Source organism: Narcine bancroftii, chromosome 9 (assembly GCF_036971445.1).
Source record: "Narcine bancroftii isolate sNarBan1 chromosome 9, sNarBan1.hap1, whole genome shotgun sequence".
Lineage (NCBI taxonomy): Eukaryota > Metazoa > Chordata > Chondrichthyes > Torpediniformes > Narcinidae > Narcine > Narcine bancroftii.
In genome coordinates this window covers 20,167,946-20,187,257 of record NC_091477.1, presented here as the reverse complement: position 1 = coordinate 20,187,257, position 19,312 = coordinate 20,167,946, and the positions used below count along the sequence as shown (strand labels likewise).

The 19,312-nt window shown below is 36.1% G+C and overlaps 1 protein-coding gene across 7 annotated transcripts in view; it reads right to left on the bottom strand.

Moving 5' to 3' along the window:
• The window catches only part of LOC138743254 (uncharacterized), a 54,773-nt gene that overhangs the window by 23,614 nt on the left and 11,847 nt on the right, over window positions 1-19,312 (bottom strand). For all 7 annotated transcript variants that reach the window (XM_069898241.1, XM_069898244.1, XM_069898246.1 and 4 more), the window contains 3 exons: window positions 15,155-15,215; window positions 11,724-11,852; window positions 11-139 (listed from right to left, as the gene is read on the bottom strand). In XM_069898241.1, coding sequence (XP_069754342.1) covers window positions 11-139; window positions 11,724-11,852; window positions 15,155-15,215 — 319 coding nt within the window. The remainder of the gene's footprint in view (window positions 1-10; window positions 140-11,723; window positions 11,853-15,154; window positions 15,216-19,312) is intronic.

The window sequence follows — 19,312 nt, the reverse complement described above, 5'->3', positions numbered from 1 at the left end:
TGCATGTTACCTAAAATTTCAGAGAGGTCTGAAGGTTGAGCCATGAGATCAATGTTTACGGCTTTACTGCTGTCCAAAAGAGTGGAATTTTTGCAATGGAACGAGGCAACGTCTTCCAACTGCATGAGAGTTGTATGCTCTGAAAGTTGGAATGATATTTTGTAATTTCTTTCTTTTTCAATCTTTTTATAAATCATAGATAAACAATACATAGGAATACATCATCAAAAAGGGGAAAAAAAATCACCAGATGACATCATATAACATATTGCATTACACCATAATCAACGAATACGTTTTCATCTCCTCAAACTGAAATCTTCAAAAAAAAAGGAAAAAAATTATATAAAACCCCACCTAATCTAAAAAATAAACAACAAAGGGGAAAAAGGACTGCACAGACGATCCTGAGAATTTATTAATAAAATTAATCATCTATTTATTAGATAATTGTTCAAAAGACATTAAGTTACCATCTATAAACAAATCTGAAAAAGAAACAATTCCTTTAACTTTCCAAAAAGAGAAGACTTGATCAATTATAGACAGTTTTAAAAAAAATTAAGAGAAATGGTGCAAGATTAAATAAACTTTTTTCAAATGAAAGAACTTCTGAAACAAATATACTGAAGTCACTTTTTTTTTTAAAGATACTTCCAAATTAGACATTTTCTGAATATTTTATTGCCTGGATTCAGTTGATACTTTTTTTCCCATTTGTACCTTTCTCATAAGGGTTTAATAGGCAACATTTATAATAAGTTAATAAGATTGCAATCAAATTCTAATGACAAAATTAAAATGACCTGGGAAAAGGAACTTCAGTAACATCTTTCATAGGAATTGTGGGAGAAGATTTTTGGATTGGTTAATATGTGCTCGTCATTCTTTGATTCAGATTAAGGTTCATCAGGCTCATATGTTGAAAGACAAGTTGACCCATATATTTTCTAAAATTATTCCTATTTGTGATAGGTGTAAATCAGAAGTGGCTTCTCTATCTCATTTGTTTTGGTCATGCCTTATGTTGGAGAGATATCGGATAGATATTTTTAAGACTTTGTCAGCTATACTAGATATCAATTTGCAACCTAACTCATTGACTGCTCTTTTTGGAATTATACTTCCAGAAGTGGGACATGTTCCCACTTCCACATATTGGGTCAGAGTCTTTTTACATTGTTGACTAAAAGAACTTTCAAATTTAAATGGAAAGATTCTAATCCACCTACTTTGACTCAATGGTTCTCTCAAATTATGTCATGTTTAAGTTTAGAGAAAATTAGGAGTCATACATTTGCTACTTCTGTTAAATTTGAAGAGACTTGGCAACTTCTGAAATTGAAACCAAATCCATTATGTATGTTTAAGTATTGGATTGAAGGCATGTTTACAAATCTTAGAAAGTGTAAAGAGAGGCTACTGAACACCTCTGCATAGAATGCACTTACAAATCTAACCAATAAGGGCATTCAAATTTATCATAATAGGAGATCCAGAAAATATAGCGGATTTTAACTGCCCAACAATTGAGGCTAAGATTAGATAAAGCTATACCACCATCTTTCTTTAATTTCTGCAGATGGAATTTACTCAATCTGGGATTCTTTTTGTTCCAAATATAAGAAGATATTTTAGAGTCAATATAATCAAAAAAGGATTTTGGAATAAAAACTGGGACTGCTTGAAATAAATACAAAAATTTAGATAAGATTATCATCTTAATAGCATTAATATGACCTATTAAAGATAAAACCAATGGAGACCCTTTAGAAAGAGATTATTAACAGAGATAATTGATCAAAGGAAGAAAGTTAAATGTATATAGATTTTTTAATGCTTTGTTAATTTTAACCCCAATGTAGGTAAAAAGGGCCTTTAACCACTCTAAAAGGTATAAGATTATAAACAGGTACATGCATATTTATTGGGAATAATTTGCTCTTATAAAGATTCAATTTATATCCAGAGAAACTACCAAATTTGGAAAGCAAAGACAAAATTGGAGGAATAGATGTCTCAGGATCTAAACTATATACTAAAAGATCATCTGTATATAAAGATACTTTGTGAGTTCCATCTCTATTAATTCCCTGAATGTCACTGGAATCCAGAACTGCTATTGCTAGGGGTTCCAAAGCTAAATTAAATATTAAAGGGCTAAGAGAACATCCCTGACTAGTTTCTCAAAATAACCTAAAAAGTGAAGAATTTTGAATATTTATAATTACCACAGTGGCTGGAGCATGATAAATCAAATCAATCCAAGAGATAAGACCAGGGACAAAATTAAATCTTTACAAATCTTTAAACATATATTTCCATTCCACTCTAACAAAAACCTTTTCTGCATCTAACGACACAACGCATTCTGGAGTTTTAAGCGATGGATAATAAATTATATTAATTAATGTACAGATATTAATGTGTGAATATCAATTCTTTATAAATCCTGTTTAGTCTATAGACATAAAATGAGGAAGAATATTTTTCAATCTATTAACTAAAATCTTGGAAAGAATTTTAAAATCAATGTTTGGTAACAATTATTGGTCTATAGGAAGTGCAATCATAAAGGTCCTTATCCTTTTTAGAAATTAAGGAAATTGACCTTCAAAGTTCTAAAAGGATTAGAGTCTTTAAATACCTTACAAAGTCAGGGGGGTGGGGCAGTCAGTTTATTAGCTAAACATTTAAAAACTCAACAGTATACTCATCAGACCTGGCATTTTACCAGACTAAATGGAAGAAATTGCTTTAAAATTTCTATCTCTGAAATTAAGCTTCCAGTAATAGTTGATCATTAGGAGAAATGTTAGGTGCACTCATTGCAGGAATCTATCCATAGAGACAGAATTGTCAGGAAACTCATATTAATATAAATCAGAATAGAATTCCCAAAATGTCTTATTAATTTCAACATGATCAAACACTGTCTTTTTTTATGAATTTTAGCAATCTGTCTTTTAGCCATACCTGAGTTTAATTGACCAGCTAGCAATTTACCTGATTTATCCCCATGTACATAATACTAACTTTTAAGTTTAAGAAGTTGACTTTCAATAGGGTATGATAAAAGTAAATCATGTTGCATTTGAAGTTCCACCCTTTCCTTATGAAGGCATTCTTGTTTTTGAATCTTTTATTTAAAGTTTTTACATACATGCAATGTATAAACTTTTAAATAGTGTTGATTAAATTTAAAAATTACAATGGTTTCATGATGGTTTTAACCCCCCCCCCCCTTATCCTCCTTCCTTCCTTAAAATTATATGAAAGATACAAATGAGATATATAATTATATGAAGTATAAAAAAGAAAGAAGAAAATAATTTCCTGGATTGCTCGATGGACTGATTCGCACATTGGGATCCCACTGTAATTGTATGGCCGCTTTAGGAAAGAGGATTAACACAGGTCTCAAGAGGCTGGAAGTACATTTTTACATAATAATCCCTAAACTTTGTATATATGGGCTCCAAATTTGCAAAAAGGTTGCATATTTATTTCTTAAATTGTATGTAATTTTCTCCAATGAAAGACAACTTTGAATTTCTGCATTCCATCTCTCTGTACCTAAATATGCATCTGATTTCCAAATCACTGCATTACACTTCCTTGTCACTGCTAATACTATTTTAATAAATTTTGTTTGGTAGATTGATAATTTCAATTTAGGTCTTGTCCCTTCTATATTTCCCAATAAAAATCAATCTGGATTTTATGAAAATGATACCTGTAATTTGCTCTAAAAATTTCTGAAATCCACCTAAAAAGGCCTTACTTTAGAACAAGACCAAGTAGAATGTAAAAAAGTTCCTGTCTCTTCACCCACATCTAAAACATTTTTCTGATAAGTCTGATTTTATTCTATTCAATTTTTGCTGTGTTAGATATAATTGATGCAGATAATTTTATTGAACTAATCTATGTCTTACATTTATGATGCTTGTCATACAATCTCGACAAAGATCTGACCATCTTTTCTTATCTATTGTGATATTTTGATCTTCTTCCTGTTTCTGTCTAGATTTATGAACTCCCTGTTTAAAAGTACCTGTTTGCAATTAAAAAGAGTTGATAAGAGTTTCCAGCTTACTAAAAGCTAGTAAAAAGCATTATTAGACCTAATGTTTCCTGCAAATATCTTCTCAGTTGAGGATAGCAAAAAAGAGTATTCCGGATTTTCCATATTTATTCCTTAATTGTTGAAATGACATCAATTGACCTTGTTCATAACAATCTTCTATTTTTAAAAAATCCTTTATGAAACCAAATATTTTGTTCTGATTTTGTTATTTATTTTATTCCAGATAGTATTCAAATGTTTCAACATTGGTGCTTCTTTCTTGCTGTTTATTAACTTTGAATCCCATTTATAAATAAATTCCTCTGCTAATTTCTCTCCTATTTTATCCAACTCTATTTTGATCCCTCAAAAAAAGTCAGAAATCTCATTTGAGCCACGATAATAATTCTTAAAATTAGGAAGCTGTAAACCATTAAATTTTGATTTTAATCTTCCTATAGAAACCTTTGACATTTTACCTTTCCAAAGAAATTTGCTTACATGTTTATTTCATTCATTTTCTTCAACTTTTTAAAGTTATGGTAAATAATTCAGTTTGTATAGATTGTTTAAATCATTATCTATCTGAACCCTAAATAGTTGATTGCCTCTTTTGGCCATTTAAATTGAGTATTTCTTTGACAATGGCTATAACCTCCTTGTGTAAGAGGCATAATTAACTTTTATCCCAATTTATTTTATAACCTGAAGTCTTCCTCCAAATTTAAATGTAGTTTCTGTAAGGAGATCTCAGGTTCTGTCAGATATATTAAGACATCATCTGTAAATAAACTATTTTTATACTCTTCCTGACTGACCTTGAACCACTTAAATTCTATGTTGCTCCTAATGATCTCTGCTAGTGACTTAATAGCTAAAATAAACAGAGCTGAAGATAAGGGACAACCTTGTTTTTTTTAATATTTTATTTATCATTTGCATCAATAAACATCTTATAACATTGTAATACAAAATCTTTTATCTATTTTCTCCCCCAACCCCTCCCTCCTACCCCCAAATAAAGAAAATAGAGAAAGAAAAAAAACCTAAATCTATACATTTGCTATTATTACCATAGTTATTTTATTTTCTAACTATTAATTATTAACTGTTAACTGAGGGGAGCAGGTGATGTGGAGGATGTTGATGGACTTTTATTCACCAAATCCATATACGGTTTCCAGATCTCATAAAAACTCGAGATAAGGGACAACTTGTCTGCTAGATCTCAGCAGTTTAAATGGAGTGGACATTTGCCCATAGGCTACTACTTTCACTTTAGAGTTAATATCTAGTGCCTTAATCCTGTTTATAAAAGTTTGACCAAACCCAAATTTATCTAGCAATTTAAACAAAAACTCCCACTCCAGTCTATCAAATGCTTTTTCTGCATCAAGAGCCACTGCTACACTCAGATCTTTCTTTCTTTGTGCTAAATGTATAATATTAATTAGCCTAGCCATAGTGTCTCTTTTTCATGAGTCCTGTCTGATCTATGTTTATTAATTTAGGCAATAATTTAGTAACTATTCACCAGTATTTTGGCAAGAATTTTGTAGATTGCATTTAATAATGAGATAGGTCTCTATAATGAGGGTTTTATTGTGGTATCACAATAATTATTGCATTTGAAAATTAATCTGGGAGAGTGCGAATTGTTGATGCTTGATCTAACATTTCCATAAAAATAGGAATCAATATGTCTTTAAATTCCTTATAAAATTCAGGTAGGAAACCATCTTACCTCAGGGACATTGCTTGGTAATGAACTCATTGCCTCTTTCACCTCTAATTGTGTAAAATGTGTGCTTGATTCTATATTCAATCTAGGTAGATTTATCCTAGATATCTATTTTATTATTGTATTTTTAGGACTCTGAACTATATAATTTGGAATAGAAATTCTTAAACATTTCATTTATTTCGAGGTTTATAACTAACCACATTCAAGTCGATTTTAATTGCATTAATCATTCTTGAAGTTTATTCTGATTTCAATTGCCATGCAAGTATGTTGTGCACTCATTCACCTAATTCATAACATCTCTGTTTAGTTCTTGTTGTCACCTTTTTTGTTCTATAGGTTTGTAATGTATTATATTGAAGTATTTTGTTAATTAGGTGCCTATGTTTATCTTCAGAGCTTCAGTTCTGAAGATATTTTTCCAATACCATTATTTCTTGCTCCAATTGATCTACCTATTTCATATAATCTTTAATTTTTGAGGTGAAACATAATTTAAATAGGTTTTTAGAGCATCCCATAATACATAATAGATTTGTATCACAAAATAACTGAATTTGTCTTCTAATAAAATCATAAACATCTTTTCTTTTTAATAATAATGAATTCATTCTCCATTTATAAACTGATTTCTCTATCAGGCATTACAATAGTTATTAACAAGGGAGAGTGGTCAGATAAAATTATATTTTTATATTCAATATTACGAGCCCAAAGGACCCCAAAACCCAACAGCAATAGACATTCACCAAGACAAGTGGTTTTCAAAACAAAAGTTATTTTTAATCAACTTCAAACATGAAAATAGAATCAAACTTTAACTTAACTCTTTACTTATACTATATACTAACCCAAATTACCCCCTTCTAATTCTAAGTGCACATGTATGTGTGTGTAAATTCAAGAAAAGTTCCTTGGTTCACAGTTCAATCTCACTTCCCCTTCTTCCAAATTCTCTGGTTGCAGGCAATCACCATACTGTGCACAGAATTTAACATGTATAAAGTTCACCAGGCTTGGGGCTTGAAAAGTAAATGTTTACCGTTCAGGAAGGTTCTTGTAGTGTTTACAGAGAGATGTTTGTTGCTCCAGGACTTCCACAACTGAGGTACCACCATTAGTCACCTCAATGTCTCGCTGATGAAACTTGCCCCATCAGGGTTTTTCAGATGGTAACCTCTTTCTTTCAGGATACGACAGAGCACCTTCTGTTCCTCTTATTCCAAGAGGAACATCAGACAGATAGCACTTCCAGCCATCTACTGCTTTTGGAACTTTTCATCAGTTCTTCCTGGATTGCACTGTTCAGTGTCCCACACACACTGAGAGCTTGTCCTCTATCTCTCTTTCTCCAACTGAAACTCCAAAAAGAGCATGTGACTTTCATTTGCAAAACCCCCTCCTTCTCCAGCAAACAACAAGAGTTCTTTCTTCTGCTCCCATCTGTTGTTAGATCAACAAAACCCAGGAGTGGCCTTTCTATGAGCATTTGCAGAAAGGGTACTTAGACAGCCTGACTCCAGCAAGACAATGGTCAAGCATTTTATGACATCAGTTCAATTAACACCAACTTGTGAAAGGTGCTTACATTCTCCAGAGATCTTCAGTACTTCTTCAGTCTTTCAAATAAGATCTGTTTTAAAATGTGTGTATGTATGTGACCTACTCTAAATCTTATAAATTCTCCCCAAATATTAATATTGTTACAATATCTAATATCCTGCCTTGTATTTGTGCAGATATTAAAAATAGATCAATTTTGGAAAAAGAATCATGTCTATTAAGTTCCAGTCTCTCATTAATACCAATGTAGCTTTTGCTACTTTGGTTCTCGCTACACCTCTTGTAGTTTATCTAAGATTGGGTCTAGACAAAAATTAAAGTCTCCTCCTATTAAAATATTCTCATGTGCCTCTGCTAAGTTCAAAAACGTTTCTTGGATAAATTTCTCATCTATATTTGGTGCATACAGGGTCAGAAGAGTCCATAATTCCAAAAATGTTTGACAATGCACCATCACATATCTCCCAGCAGGATCTGTAACCACACTTTTTATTTTAATATGAATATTCTTTTTCACTAAAATTGCCCATACTTTTTGCCTTGGAATTAAAGGAAGAATCTATTGCATATCAACTCAATCTCTCTTTAACTTCAAGTGTTTTATTCTATTAAATGGGTTTCTTGCAAGAAAGCTATGTCTACTCACATATGTTAATTTTCTTTTTTTCTTTTCTCGGTCTCGTTTAATCAGTTAACATTATAATTTATGAATTTCACTGTATTAATCAGCTTAATAAACCTGTGCCTGTGAACCTTCCTCCCACAACTCTTATCACTCCGAACCCAATGTGCTTGCACGTACCTCCTCTGGCAATCCAGATAGAAAGAAGAAAAATACAATTAAAGTATACTTATAACCAAACATATAACTATATAGAAACAAAATAGACCCTCCCCAATAGGTGTTGTGACAGTAAAGTCCAATACCACCTCCCTCTATTTACGGGCTCAGACTGCAGTCACAATTACCTACATGATCCAGTAGAAGTCAGAACCTCCTCTCTTCCCCAACCCCGCCAGTACATTTTCTTTAATTCTTTAAGTCTTACTTAAAACTTTAATAACAAAAGAACCCCATAAACTAAACAAAGAAAATATTGACAACAAAAAAGAATATTAAGTATGCAATATTCTGAATTACTCTGCCTTTGTGAACTACCAGAGAAAATTACTCCATCAGAGAAACAGTGACATCCGCAAGCCTTCTTAGTCTTCATTCCTTCTGAACTCTTGGAAGATTTTGTGCAAATTTTTCAGCTTGCACATAGCAAAAAAAATTTCTCCAACAGGCACGAAAATCTTCAGGTCGCTGAATGACGTAGTACAGACTGATATCCTTTCTCCCATATAATCTTCTTAACCAGGTTAAATTTTCTTCTTTTTAATAAATCTGCACTTATACTGTATCAGAATAGAATAAAACTTTGGCCCCTTCATACTCAAGTGGGCCTCCTCTTAATCTTTCCTTTTCTTCTATCAAAGACAAGATATTCTCTTTATCTTGGTATCGAAGACATTTAATTAACGCAGATCGTGGATTTTGAATTGGGGGTGGTTTTGCTTAGAGGCTCTGTGTGCTCTTTCAGTCTCTATGGGATGCTCAAAATGTTCAGTTCCCAACAATTCCAGAATCCATTCTGTAAAAAAAAAACTATTAGATCTTGCTTTCCACACCGTCTTTAAGACCCACTATCTTAATATTGTTTCTCTTACTGAAATTTTCCAATATATCCACTTTTTGCTGTAACTTCTGATTCTCCATAGTTAAGGCAGTGATAGTATCTTCCACTGAAGTTACTCTGTTTTCTACATGTTGCACATTTTCTTGCATTTTTTCATTGTCACTTCCAATTTATCCAATGTTTTCTTCATTTTATTGACAGCCTCCAAAACTTTGGTTTATTTCTCCCTTTACTATTCCCTAGAACTCTGATAATAGCTCCATATTAAATGTCTTTAGCTTTACTTTTAGTTCTTCTTTAAAAAATTTTAACTTCTTTTTCATTACTCCTCTTCCTGCTGCTGGTCTCCTTCTTGGTCTTCATCCTCTTCACTGCAGGATGCCTGTGAGCCCGAGTCTTCTTCCTCTAATGGCATGTCACTTCCAGGTGAGTGGATCACTCACCTGGGGAGCAGCTAGAGTGCTAGTTCCTTGCCTCTCACCAGCGATAGGTCTCAAGTCTCTTCTCATCGCATTGGGCTCCAGGTAAGACATGTCTATAGTTATTGTAGATGTATCAAAATGTTCTTCAGTAACTTTTAATTGTTTAAAACATTACATATTATAACTTTTTTATTTACAACTTTCCCAGGAGGGTGAGGTTCCATGTCCTAACCCTATAGCATCATGTGATGCCCTCAGGCATCCTTGAATCCTTTCTTTAATCCTGTTATTCAGTAGTAATAATTCTTCCTTTGTATGTTTTCTTAACCCAGCTGAAAAGGAAATTATTTGTCACCGAAGGTATGCCTTAAATGTATCCCAGTTAAATTCATTGAGAAAAAAAAGAGATATTTTGTATTTCAACGTTAGAGGACCAGATTGTAAGAATTCACGACTAAGATGTTCATCACAATTAATATTATGAAAATCAATGTAATGAGTAATAATTAGTCTTATGGATCGAAATTAATTTTCTAGATCAAGTATGGTCAACCTTTGTAATTTTAAATTTAGACATGCAGCATGGTAACAGGCCATTTCGGCCCTCGAATACGTACCAGGGGTGTAGGTTACTTGTGCGGTACAGACTCCTGGGCCGAAATGGCCTGTTACCATGCTGTATGTCTAAATTAAAAATTAAATGGTTAGCCACCCCTGTTCTAGATGGTATAAAATGGTTAGGGAAAATATGCAGTGCCGCAATCACCCATTAAATGTACTGATCAACATTCAGTTTTACCTTTGAATATTGGCCTCACGATGCACTCTAATATTTTTCTATGGACATTTAAAAAAACCAAAGAAAATGGGGATAACCATACCTGTCCTAAATTGATTGGTCATTTGCTAAGCTGTCGTTAATTTGATACTTTCCTTTTTCTGACATTCAATATTATTTCCATTAAAATTTGCCATTAGTTCATCAGCCAAACATTGCGTTGCATTTAACCAAAATCTTCATTGCAAGAATAAGTTGAAACTAAATTGTACATTGTCACGTGTATGGTGATTAATAGAAAAAAAAGTTTTGTATTCTCTCATTAAAAGTGTAGGGAACTAAGTTAAGATGCACAGTTATTTTTCTGGTTATTAATTTGAATGGCTCATGTAGTGAATACAGTATAATGCCAGGATTATGTAAGTCAATAATATGATTGAGTTCTGTTTGAAATTTAACAAGGAGAAATGTCAGATGTGCCAGTATTTCAGTGGAGTAAAGGGAATTACATGAGAGAGGAACTGGCCTAAGTAGATTGGAAGGGGGAGGAGGGAAAGCACTACTAGGGAGGATTGCAAAGCAGCAATGTATGGAGTTTATGTGAGAAACGAGAAACATGCAGGATAGATACATACTAAAAAAAGAGGCAATATTCAAATGGATGCAGAAAGGTTGGGAAAGTCTAGAATACCTTCAGTATTGAAAGGTGTCCACTTAGAAGAGATGCAGAGAATTTTCTTGAGCCAGAGGGTGGGAAATTTGTTGCCACAGGCAGTTGTAAATTGGTGTATTTAAAGCAGAGATTGATAAGTCCTTGATTAGCCAGGGCATCAATTATGGGAAGAAAGCCAAGGATTGGGGATGAGTGAAAAAATAAATCAGCTCATAATTGAATTGTGTGGCAGGCTCACTGAGTAAAATAGCCTCTTTTTGCACCCATGTCTTATGGTCAAGCAGCACTGCTGACCCAGGTTCTAGATGTTCTGCTACATCTGTGGATTCTGTTCATGCTTATGTAAACTGCTATCATAAACTTCCTGACTGTTGAACGACTACCACTCAACAAGGGAGTATTATTTCACATTTATTGAGTATTTACAGAAGAGAACCTGCCTGAACAACTTGCACCAGGGACTATGTCTATTCTTGGATAATTTACATTTTCTGAATTAAATTTTTCATGCAATTAAACAAACTATTTAGACATGTGTTCCAAGAAAAATATTTAAACAAAGTTAGACGCAAGATATCTATCTGAGGGTGCTAGAAAATTGTCAATACCAAAAACCAAGGTACTTGTTAGATCTAGAATAATTTCTACTAATCTTGAAGCTTTTTGGCTGAAAAGGAATACAATAATCACAAAACAGCAAACATTACAATGTCAAAAACATCAAGCAATCTATTCTGTAAAAAAAATTTGAACAACATATTCCATTTAATGCAAAATTAATTTTGTCCTTACCTTCTGCCTCTCGGAATATTTCGAAAGAAGAACAACTATCTGTTCTTGTGGATGAAGACAAATTCACATACAGCTCTGAATCTAATGAAGGTAAGAGGAAGGGGAAAGCTTCCGATAGGGTGGAACTATCTATTAAGGGATAAATGCATGGAAGTTACTATTGATATTGATAATGAGTTGATTGTCTTATCCATTGTACAACGTATACAAAAACCAAAATTCTTCTTTGTTGCAGCTGAACTTTTAACTTTGTTAAAAAAATGTACAATAGAATATGTAAATGAAATAAAAGAGAAAAATAAATGCAAAAAATTAGTAAATATTCAGTTATTCGGTGCAAAAGTAAATCAGCAATAGTGCAGACAATCCTTTTGTAGTGTAACAAAGAGAGGTCTAAGAGCCTGATAGCTGTGAGAAAGAAACAAGAGGATGGTGTTCTCAAATCTTGAGGTGCTGGCCTTCAGGCTTCTGTACCTTTAACTGAAGATAGCAGAGAGAAGAGACTGTGACCAGAGTGATGGTGGTCAATTATGATGTTGGGTGCCTTCTTGAGGTAGCAATTCACACAGATCCATTCAATGGATGGAAGGTTAGAGCCTATGATGGGCCTGGTTATGCTTGTTGCATTCATGGAAACTTGAACTTCCATTCCAGACTGTAATGTAACCTGTCAGTATACTTTCCACAGTGTGCCTGTAGAACTGTTTTCAACATTTTTCTTACCACTAACATAAGTAATCCCTATGCCATCGGTGCTCTGTGATTAGTAACGGATTGCTTAAGGTGATATATGAGTGGAAAAGGAAGGTTGAGAATCACTGCTCTAGAGCCAATTGTTATTGAAATATTTTGCTTGAGAAAATTGTCATAGGTCTATTTCCTTTGGAGTTATGAAACCATGCACATAATGAGTCAATTAAATATGATTAAAACAGTGGTTTATCAAACTTTTTCTTTCCACCCACATACCACCTTAAGCAATCGTTTACTAATCACAGAGCACTTATGGTATAGGGAATACTTAAAGTGGTATGTGAATGGAAAGAAAAAGGTTGAGAACCACTGCTGTAGAAGTTTGATAGAGTATTTGATGAAATGCCAATCTCCTCAAACTCCTGAAAAAGTAGAGGTGATGGTATTACTTCCTCACTCTTCTGACATGAATGATGCTGTCTTTTTATTTAACTTGGGTAGAGTTGCAACTTCATAATAACTATCAAATATACTAAACATCAAAACACCCCAGTGACCTGATGAAAAGTCATTCACTGAAAACTCTTTTATACTCCACATATGCCACTTGGCCATCTGAATGATTCCAACATTTATCATTTAAAAAATAAATTAAAAAAAAAGGGTCGAAGCCACATTACAGAGCTAATAGATAAAACCTTCAAAGACAATATTGATAATTTGTTGTCATTAATACTGTATATTTTGGCGTATGTCGACCCCCCCCCCCCACCTTTTTCAGCCTTATTTTAAGTCAATCCTAATTTTCTGTCTGCCCGAGTACCCTGATGAATGGCGTAAAGGTCAACTCCCAAAGCTCGTGATCCCTGAGATGGGCCATTGACCAGTGTATACATTGATCCCCAGAGAGATTGGAGGAAGAGACTTCAAGAAAAATACCAAAAAGGCAATGTTCTTTGAGGAAAGGAATCACTCATTGACCAGAGTTGGAAAATCACATTGCAGAATGGGTACATGAACAGAGGCAAGATTATTACATGGCCACGTGAAATAAAATAAGAACATTTGTACTGCAGTGGGCCAAGTCACACCTAGACCTCAGTAAAGATTTTGAGACTACAGTAGGCTGGTACAATCATTTCATGAACATGAAAAATCTGGTATTATGTCAAAAAACAGAAATTACACAGAAGCTACCAAAAGATATTTTTCATCAGATTATACATAACCGGCAGAAACATTAGTTTGCCTTGGCAAATATGGGAAGCATGGATGAAACAGCCATGAATTTTGACATGATGGGCAATAGAACAGTGGAATGGAAAGGTGTTAAAACTCTGCAAACCAGAAGTACAGACCACGAAAGGACCAGGTTTATCGTGGTGTTATCGTGCATGGCCAACGGGACAAAGTTAGACCCATGGTAATCTTCAAATGCAAGATTAAACCAAAAATGAAATTCCCTGCAGATATTTTTGTACATTTTCATGAAAGAGGATGGATGGATGAAAATGGTGGTAAAACTATGGATAGACAATATGTGGAACAGGTGGCCAGGCGGTTTATGCAAAGAATGGAATTTGCTGGTCTGGGTTATGTTTCATAGCCACTTAACTGAGAACACTAAAAATAGATTTGCACTACATAATACTTACATGGCGATTATCCCATATGGTTTGACGTCAAAATTACAACCTCTCAATGTCTGCTTGAACAAGCCATTCAAAGAACATGTGCATGAGGAATGGAATACATGGATGTCGAGTGCAGAAAAATTCATTTACAAAAGACAAGGCAATGCATGCTGCATCACTTGAAGTGGTGTGTAACTTTGTGCTCAAGGCATGGGACAAAGTTAAAGTAGAGACTGTGATAAAATTGTTCAAAATGTATGGTATCTCTTGTGCTAATTGATGGCACAGAAGATGATATATTGTGGGACACTAACAACAAAGCTGAAACCACCTCATCAGACACAGACTGGGACTCATATGATGATTGTTTGATCAGTGAGAGTATGGAGGTGCTAGCCATCATTTTTGTTTCAGATGATGATAGCCTGATTTTTGAAGGGTTCTAAATGTGCTATTGTTTTCAGACAACAATAGCAATTTTAAAGGGTGCTAAATGTGTTGTTCTGAATAAAAAAAATCTCATGAAAATCTGTCGCAGTCATTTTTTGGGGGGTTTTTCAAGGGTCGACATACACTGAATCGGTTTTTCAAGGGTTGACTTATACGCCAGATCAGCGCGGAATGTATTTTGAGCTAAATTTAAGGCCTCAAAAATATATCCAGTGTATAAATCGATGCCCATTTTTTGAGGTTCATGACTTGACCTATACACCAAAATATACGGTAAATGTTTTAAAGGATATACAGCATGGGTATTCTTAACAGCTGCAAAACATTTTAATTATAATTAACTGCTGTATGTATGAAAAGTTAGTGGATGCTCAAAAGTTTCAAGTTGACAAAGATATGGAGGCAAAAAGACACACACACAGGCATATGAAGAAAAAGATATTTGGGCATTAATTTTTCATTCAGAGTTGTGTTGTTCAATTGATAGAGTAACATTCATCATTTGTTGAATAATGTGAATCTGAAGGTCATGTTATTGTAAGCAGTTAAAAACAGTATTGCATAAAATAACTTTTAAAATAGTCACATTATATTCAAAAAACTTGTGAAACTTATTAAAATATTGCAGAATTTCTTTCAAAGTAGCTCTCTTACCCAAACTACTTTCAGTGACTCCAGAACACATTTCATATCTGGAATTACTTTGGATAATTTTCTGAAACAAATGTATAATTGAACAACAGTAAGTTTCCATTTTCCATTCCAATTGTAGTCCACTTATAGAATCTTATCTCCAATGATAAAATTAATGATTTAACCAAATATCCATGCGAAATTAAATGGCACTATTTTAGGAAATGATTATAGTGAAGAAAATTATATCAAGAAAACTTAGTTAAGATTTTAATGTCAAGAATAATTTTAGGTATCTTGAGATATCAATGAAATGTGGGTTTATTTTCATAAACACAAGTAAAATGTACAAATACACCAATCTTCTTATTTATTGCAGCCACATAGGTACGCAAGATTTGCCATCGACAGTATACATTAAATTACCACAAGAGGCAATGAAACAGAAAGATAATAAATATAAAAGATAAAATAGATAAATGTTCACAATTGCAGTTAGTGAACAAAAAGTGATGGTTCAATAGTGTAGACACTATTGGTAATCCAGGATTGATTTGTGGTTCGGTTAGTTTGGGGAGGCTCAAGAGTTTGATTGCAATGGAAAATATACAGCTCTTGAACCCAGAGATGCCAGGATGCTGGTAATCCTTTATTATGCTGGCTGCCTTCTTGAGGCATCACCTCACATAGATGTCTTCAACAGATGGGAGGTTGGTGCCTTGGCTAGATTTGCCACTTTCAAAAACTCTTCTGTGATCCCCATGCACTTGAGGTTGCAAACCAGGCCATAATGCAAACACAGTACACAAATATTAAAGTTTTTATTTCTATGTTATCCAGAAATGACAGTTAGGAGAAAAGCACCACTGATTTTGTCTTTATTAAAAACACCAGTTCCTAGTTTTGAAACTGGGGCCAGAGAGAGCCACACATTTTCTGGGCATAAGCACATCCCAGATAGACAATTAAAACTAATCATCTCATCCACCAAAGTCATCTGAATTAATTACTTCAACCATTCACTGAAGCAGACTTACAGAATCCATAATGCCTTTTAACACAGAAGTGCTAACTTTGCCAAATGAGTCAACGACCTGCAAATGAGCAACCCATTCATAAATAGCTACAGCTGATTGCTCCACACCAGGGTCATGCCTAGCGCGGAATGCCACACTGACCACCGGCTGGTTCGCTGCAAGCTCAACCTTTTCACTTCAAGCCAAAGCCCAGGAACAATAAAGCCCCCAGAAAGAGGTTCAATGTTGGAAACCTGCAGTCAGACGAAGCGAGAGGAAACTTCCAGGCAAACCTCAAAGCAAAGCTCGACGATGCAACCCGCCTCACGGACCCGTCCCCTGAAACCCTCTGGGATCAGTTGAAGACTACCATACTGCAATCCACTGAAGAGGTACTGGGCTTCTCCTCCAGGAAAAACAAGGACTGGTTTGACGAAAACAGCCAGGAAATCCAGGAGCTGCTGGCAAAGAAGCGAGCTGCCCACCAGGCTCACCTTACAAAGCCGTCCTGTCCAGAGAAGAAACAAGCCTTCCGTCGCGCATGCAGCCATCTTCAGCGCAAACTCCGGGAGATCCAAAATGAGTGGTGGACTAGCCTCGCCAAACGAACCCAGCTCAGCGCGGACATTGGCGACTTCAGGGGTTTCTACGAGGCTCTAAAGGCTGTGTATGGCCCCTCACCCCAAGTCCAAAGCCCGCTGCGCAGCTCAGATGGCAAAGTCCTCCTCAGCGACAAGATCTCCATCCTCAACCGATGGTCAGAACACTTCCAATCTCTTTTCAGTGCCAACCGCTCAGTCCAAGATTCCGCCCTGCTCCACCTCCCTCAACAGCCCCTAAGGCTAGAGCTGGATGAGGTTCTCACCCTGGATGAGACATATAAGGCAATCGAACAACTGAAAAGTGGCAAAGCAGCAAGTATGGATGGAATCCCCCCAGAGGTCTGGAAGGCTGGCGGCAAAACTCTGCATGCCAAACTGCATGAGTTTTTCAAGCTTTGTTGGGACCAAGGAAAACTGCCTCAGGATCTTCGTGATGCCACCATCATCACCCTGTACAAAAACAAAGGCGAGAAATCAGACTGCTCAAACTACAGGGGAATCATGTTGCTCTCCATTGCAGGCAAAATCTTCGCTAGGATTCTACTAAATAGAATAATACCTAGTGTCGCCGAGAATATTCTCCCAGAATCACAGTGCGGCTTTCGCGCAAACTGAGGAACTACTGACATGGTCTTTGCCCTCAGACAGCTCCAAGAAAAGTGCAGAGAACAAAACAAAGGACTCTACATCACCTTTGTTGACCTCACCAAAGCCTTCGACACCGTGAGCAGGAAAGGGCTTTGGCAAATACTAGAGCGCATCGGATGTCCCCCAAAGTTCCTCAACATGATTATCCAACTGCACGAAAACCAACAAGGTCGGGTCAGATACAGCAATGAGCTCTCTGAACCCTTCTCCATTAACAATGGCGTGAAGCAAGGCTGTGTTCTCGCACCAACCCTTTTTCAATCTTCTTCAGCATGATGCTGAACCAAGCCATGAAAGACCCCAACAATGAAGACGCTGTTTACATCCGGTACCGCACGGATGGTAGTCTCTTCAATCTGAGGCGCCTGCAAGCTCACACCAAGACACAATAGAAACTTGTCCGTGAACTACTCTTTGCAGACGATGCCGCTTTAGTTGCCCATTCAGAGCCAGCTCTTCAGCGCTTGACGTCCTGCTTTGCGGAAACTGCCAAAATGTTTGGCCTGGAAGTCAGCCTGAAGAAAACTGAGGTCCTCCATCAGCCAGCTCCCCACCATGACTACCAGCCCCCCCACATCTCCATCAGGCACACAAAACTCAAAACGGTCAACCAGTTTACCTATCTCGGCTGCACCATTTCATCAGATGCAAGGATCGACAATGAGATAGACAACAGACTCGCCAAGGCAAATAGCGCCTTTGGAAGACTACACAAAAGAGTCTGGAAAAACAACCAACTGAAAAACCTCACAAAGATAAGCATATACAGAGCCGTTGTCATACCCACACTCCTGTTCGGCTCCGAATCATGGGTCCTCTACTGGCACCACCTACGGCTCCTAGAACGCTTCCACCAGCGTTGTCTCCGCTCCATCCTCAACATCCATTGGAGCGCTTTCATCCCTAACGTCGAAGTACTCGAGATGGCAGAGGTCGACAGCATCGAGTCCACGCTGCTGAAGATCCAGCTGCGCTGGATGGGTCACGTCTCCAGAATGGAGGACCATCGCCTTCCCAAGATCGTGTTATATGGCGAGCTCTCCACTGGCCACCGTGACAGAGGTGCACCAAAGAAAAGGTACAAGGACTGCCTAAAGAAATCTCTTGGTGCCTGCCACATTGACCACCGCCAGTGGGCTGATAACGCCTCAAACCGTGCATCTTGGCGCCTCACAGTTTGGCGGGCAGCAACCTCCTTTGAAGAAGCCCGCAGAGCCCACCTCACTGACAAAAGGCAAAGGAGGAAAAACCCAACACCCAACCCCAACCAACCAATTTTCCCCTGCAACCGCTGCAACCGTGTCTGCCTGTCCCGCATCGGACTTGTCAGCCACAAACGAGCCTGCAGCTGACGTGGACTTTTTACCCCCTCCATAAATCTTCGTCCGCGAAGCCAAGCCAAAGAAAGACAGCTGATTGACCTTTACAACCTGTCAGCCGTGATCTAAGTTGTCAATGGCCATACGGCGCACACAGCAACACTCATGGTGCCAGCTAAGCCTAGAAACTTCTCTCCCAATTGTTAATATTGATGGCTTAATATTAATATAAAGACTAGAACTCAGGCATACAGAATGCAGATGTTACTATGTATTGGAAGCAATTTTTCCAGACTTCTTCCAATTTCCTATGCAAGAAATGATATCTTTTAATTATGATTGTACATGCGAATAAATGCTTGATGTCAATCATTTCCCTATCTTTAGAAAAGAGTAATGGAAAATGTAAAACATAATCTTGTAACAAATAAGTTCAAAGAGATGCCTATCAGATTTGCATGTAAGAAAAAGCCTTAAAAACTGTACTATTTCACTTGAATCTTTGAATGAGGTTCTGTTATTACCCAAATTGACCTTGTCTACCTGACCTTAATACTCATTCCCACTAGCCTAATTGTAATAAAGGATTTTGTA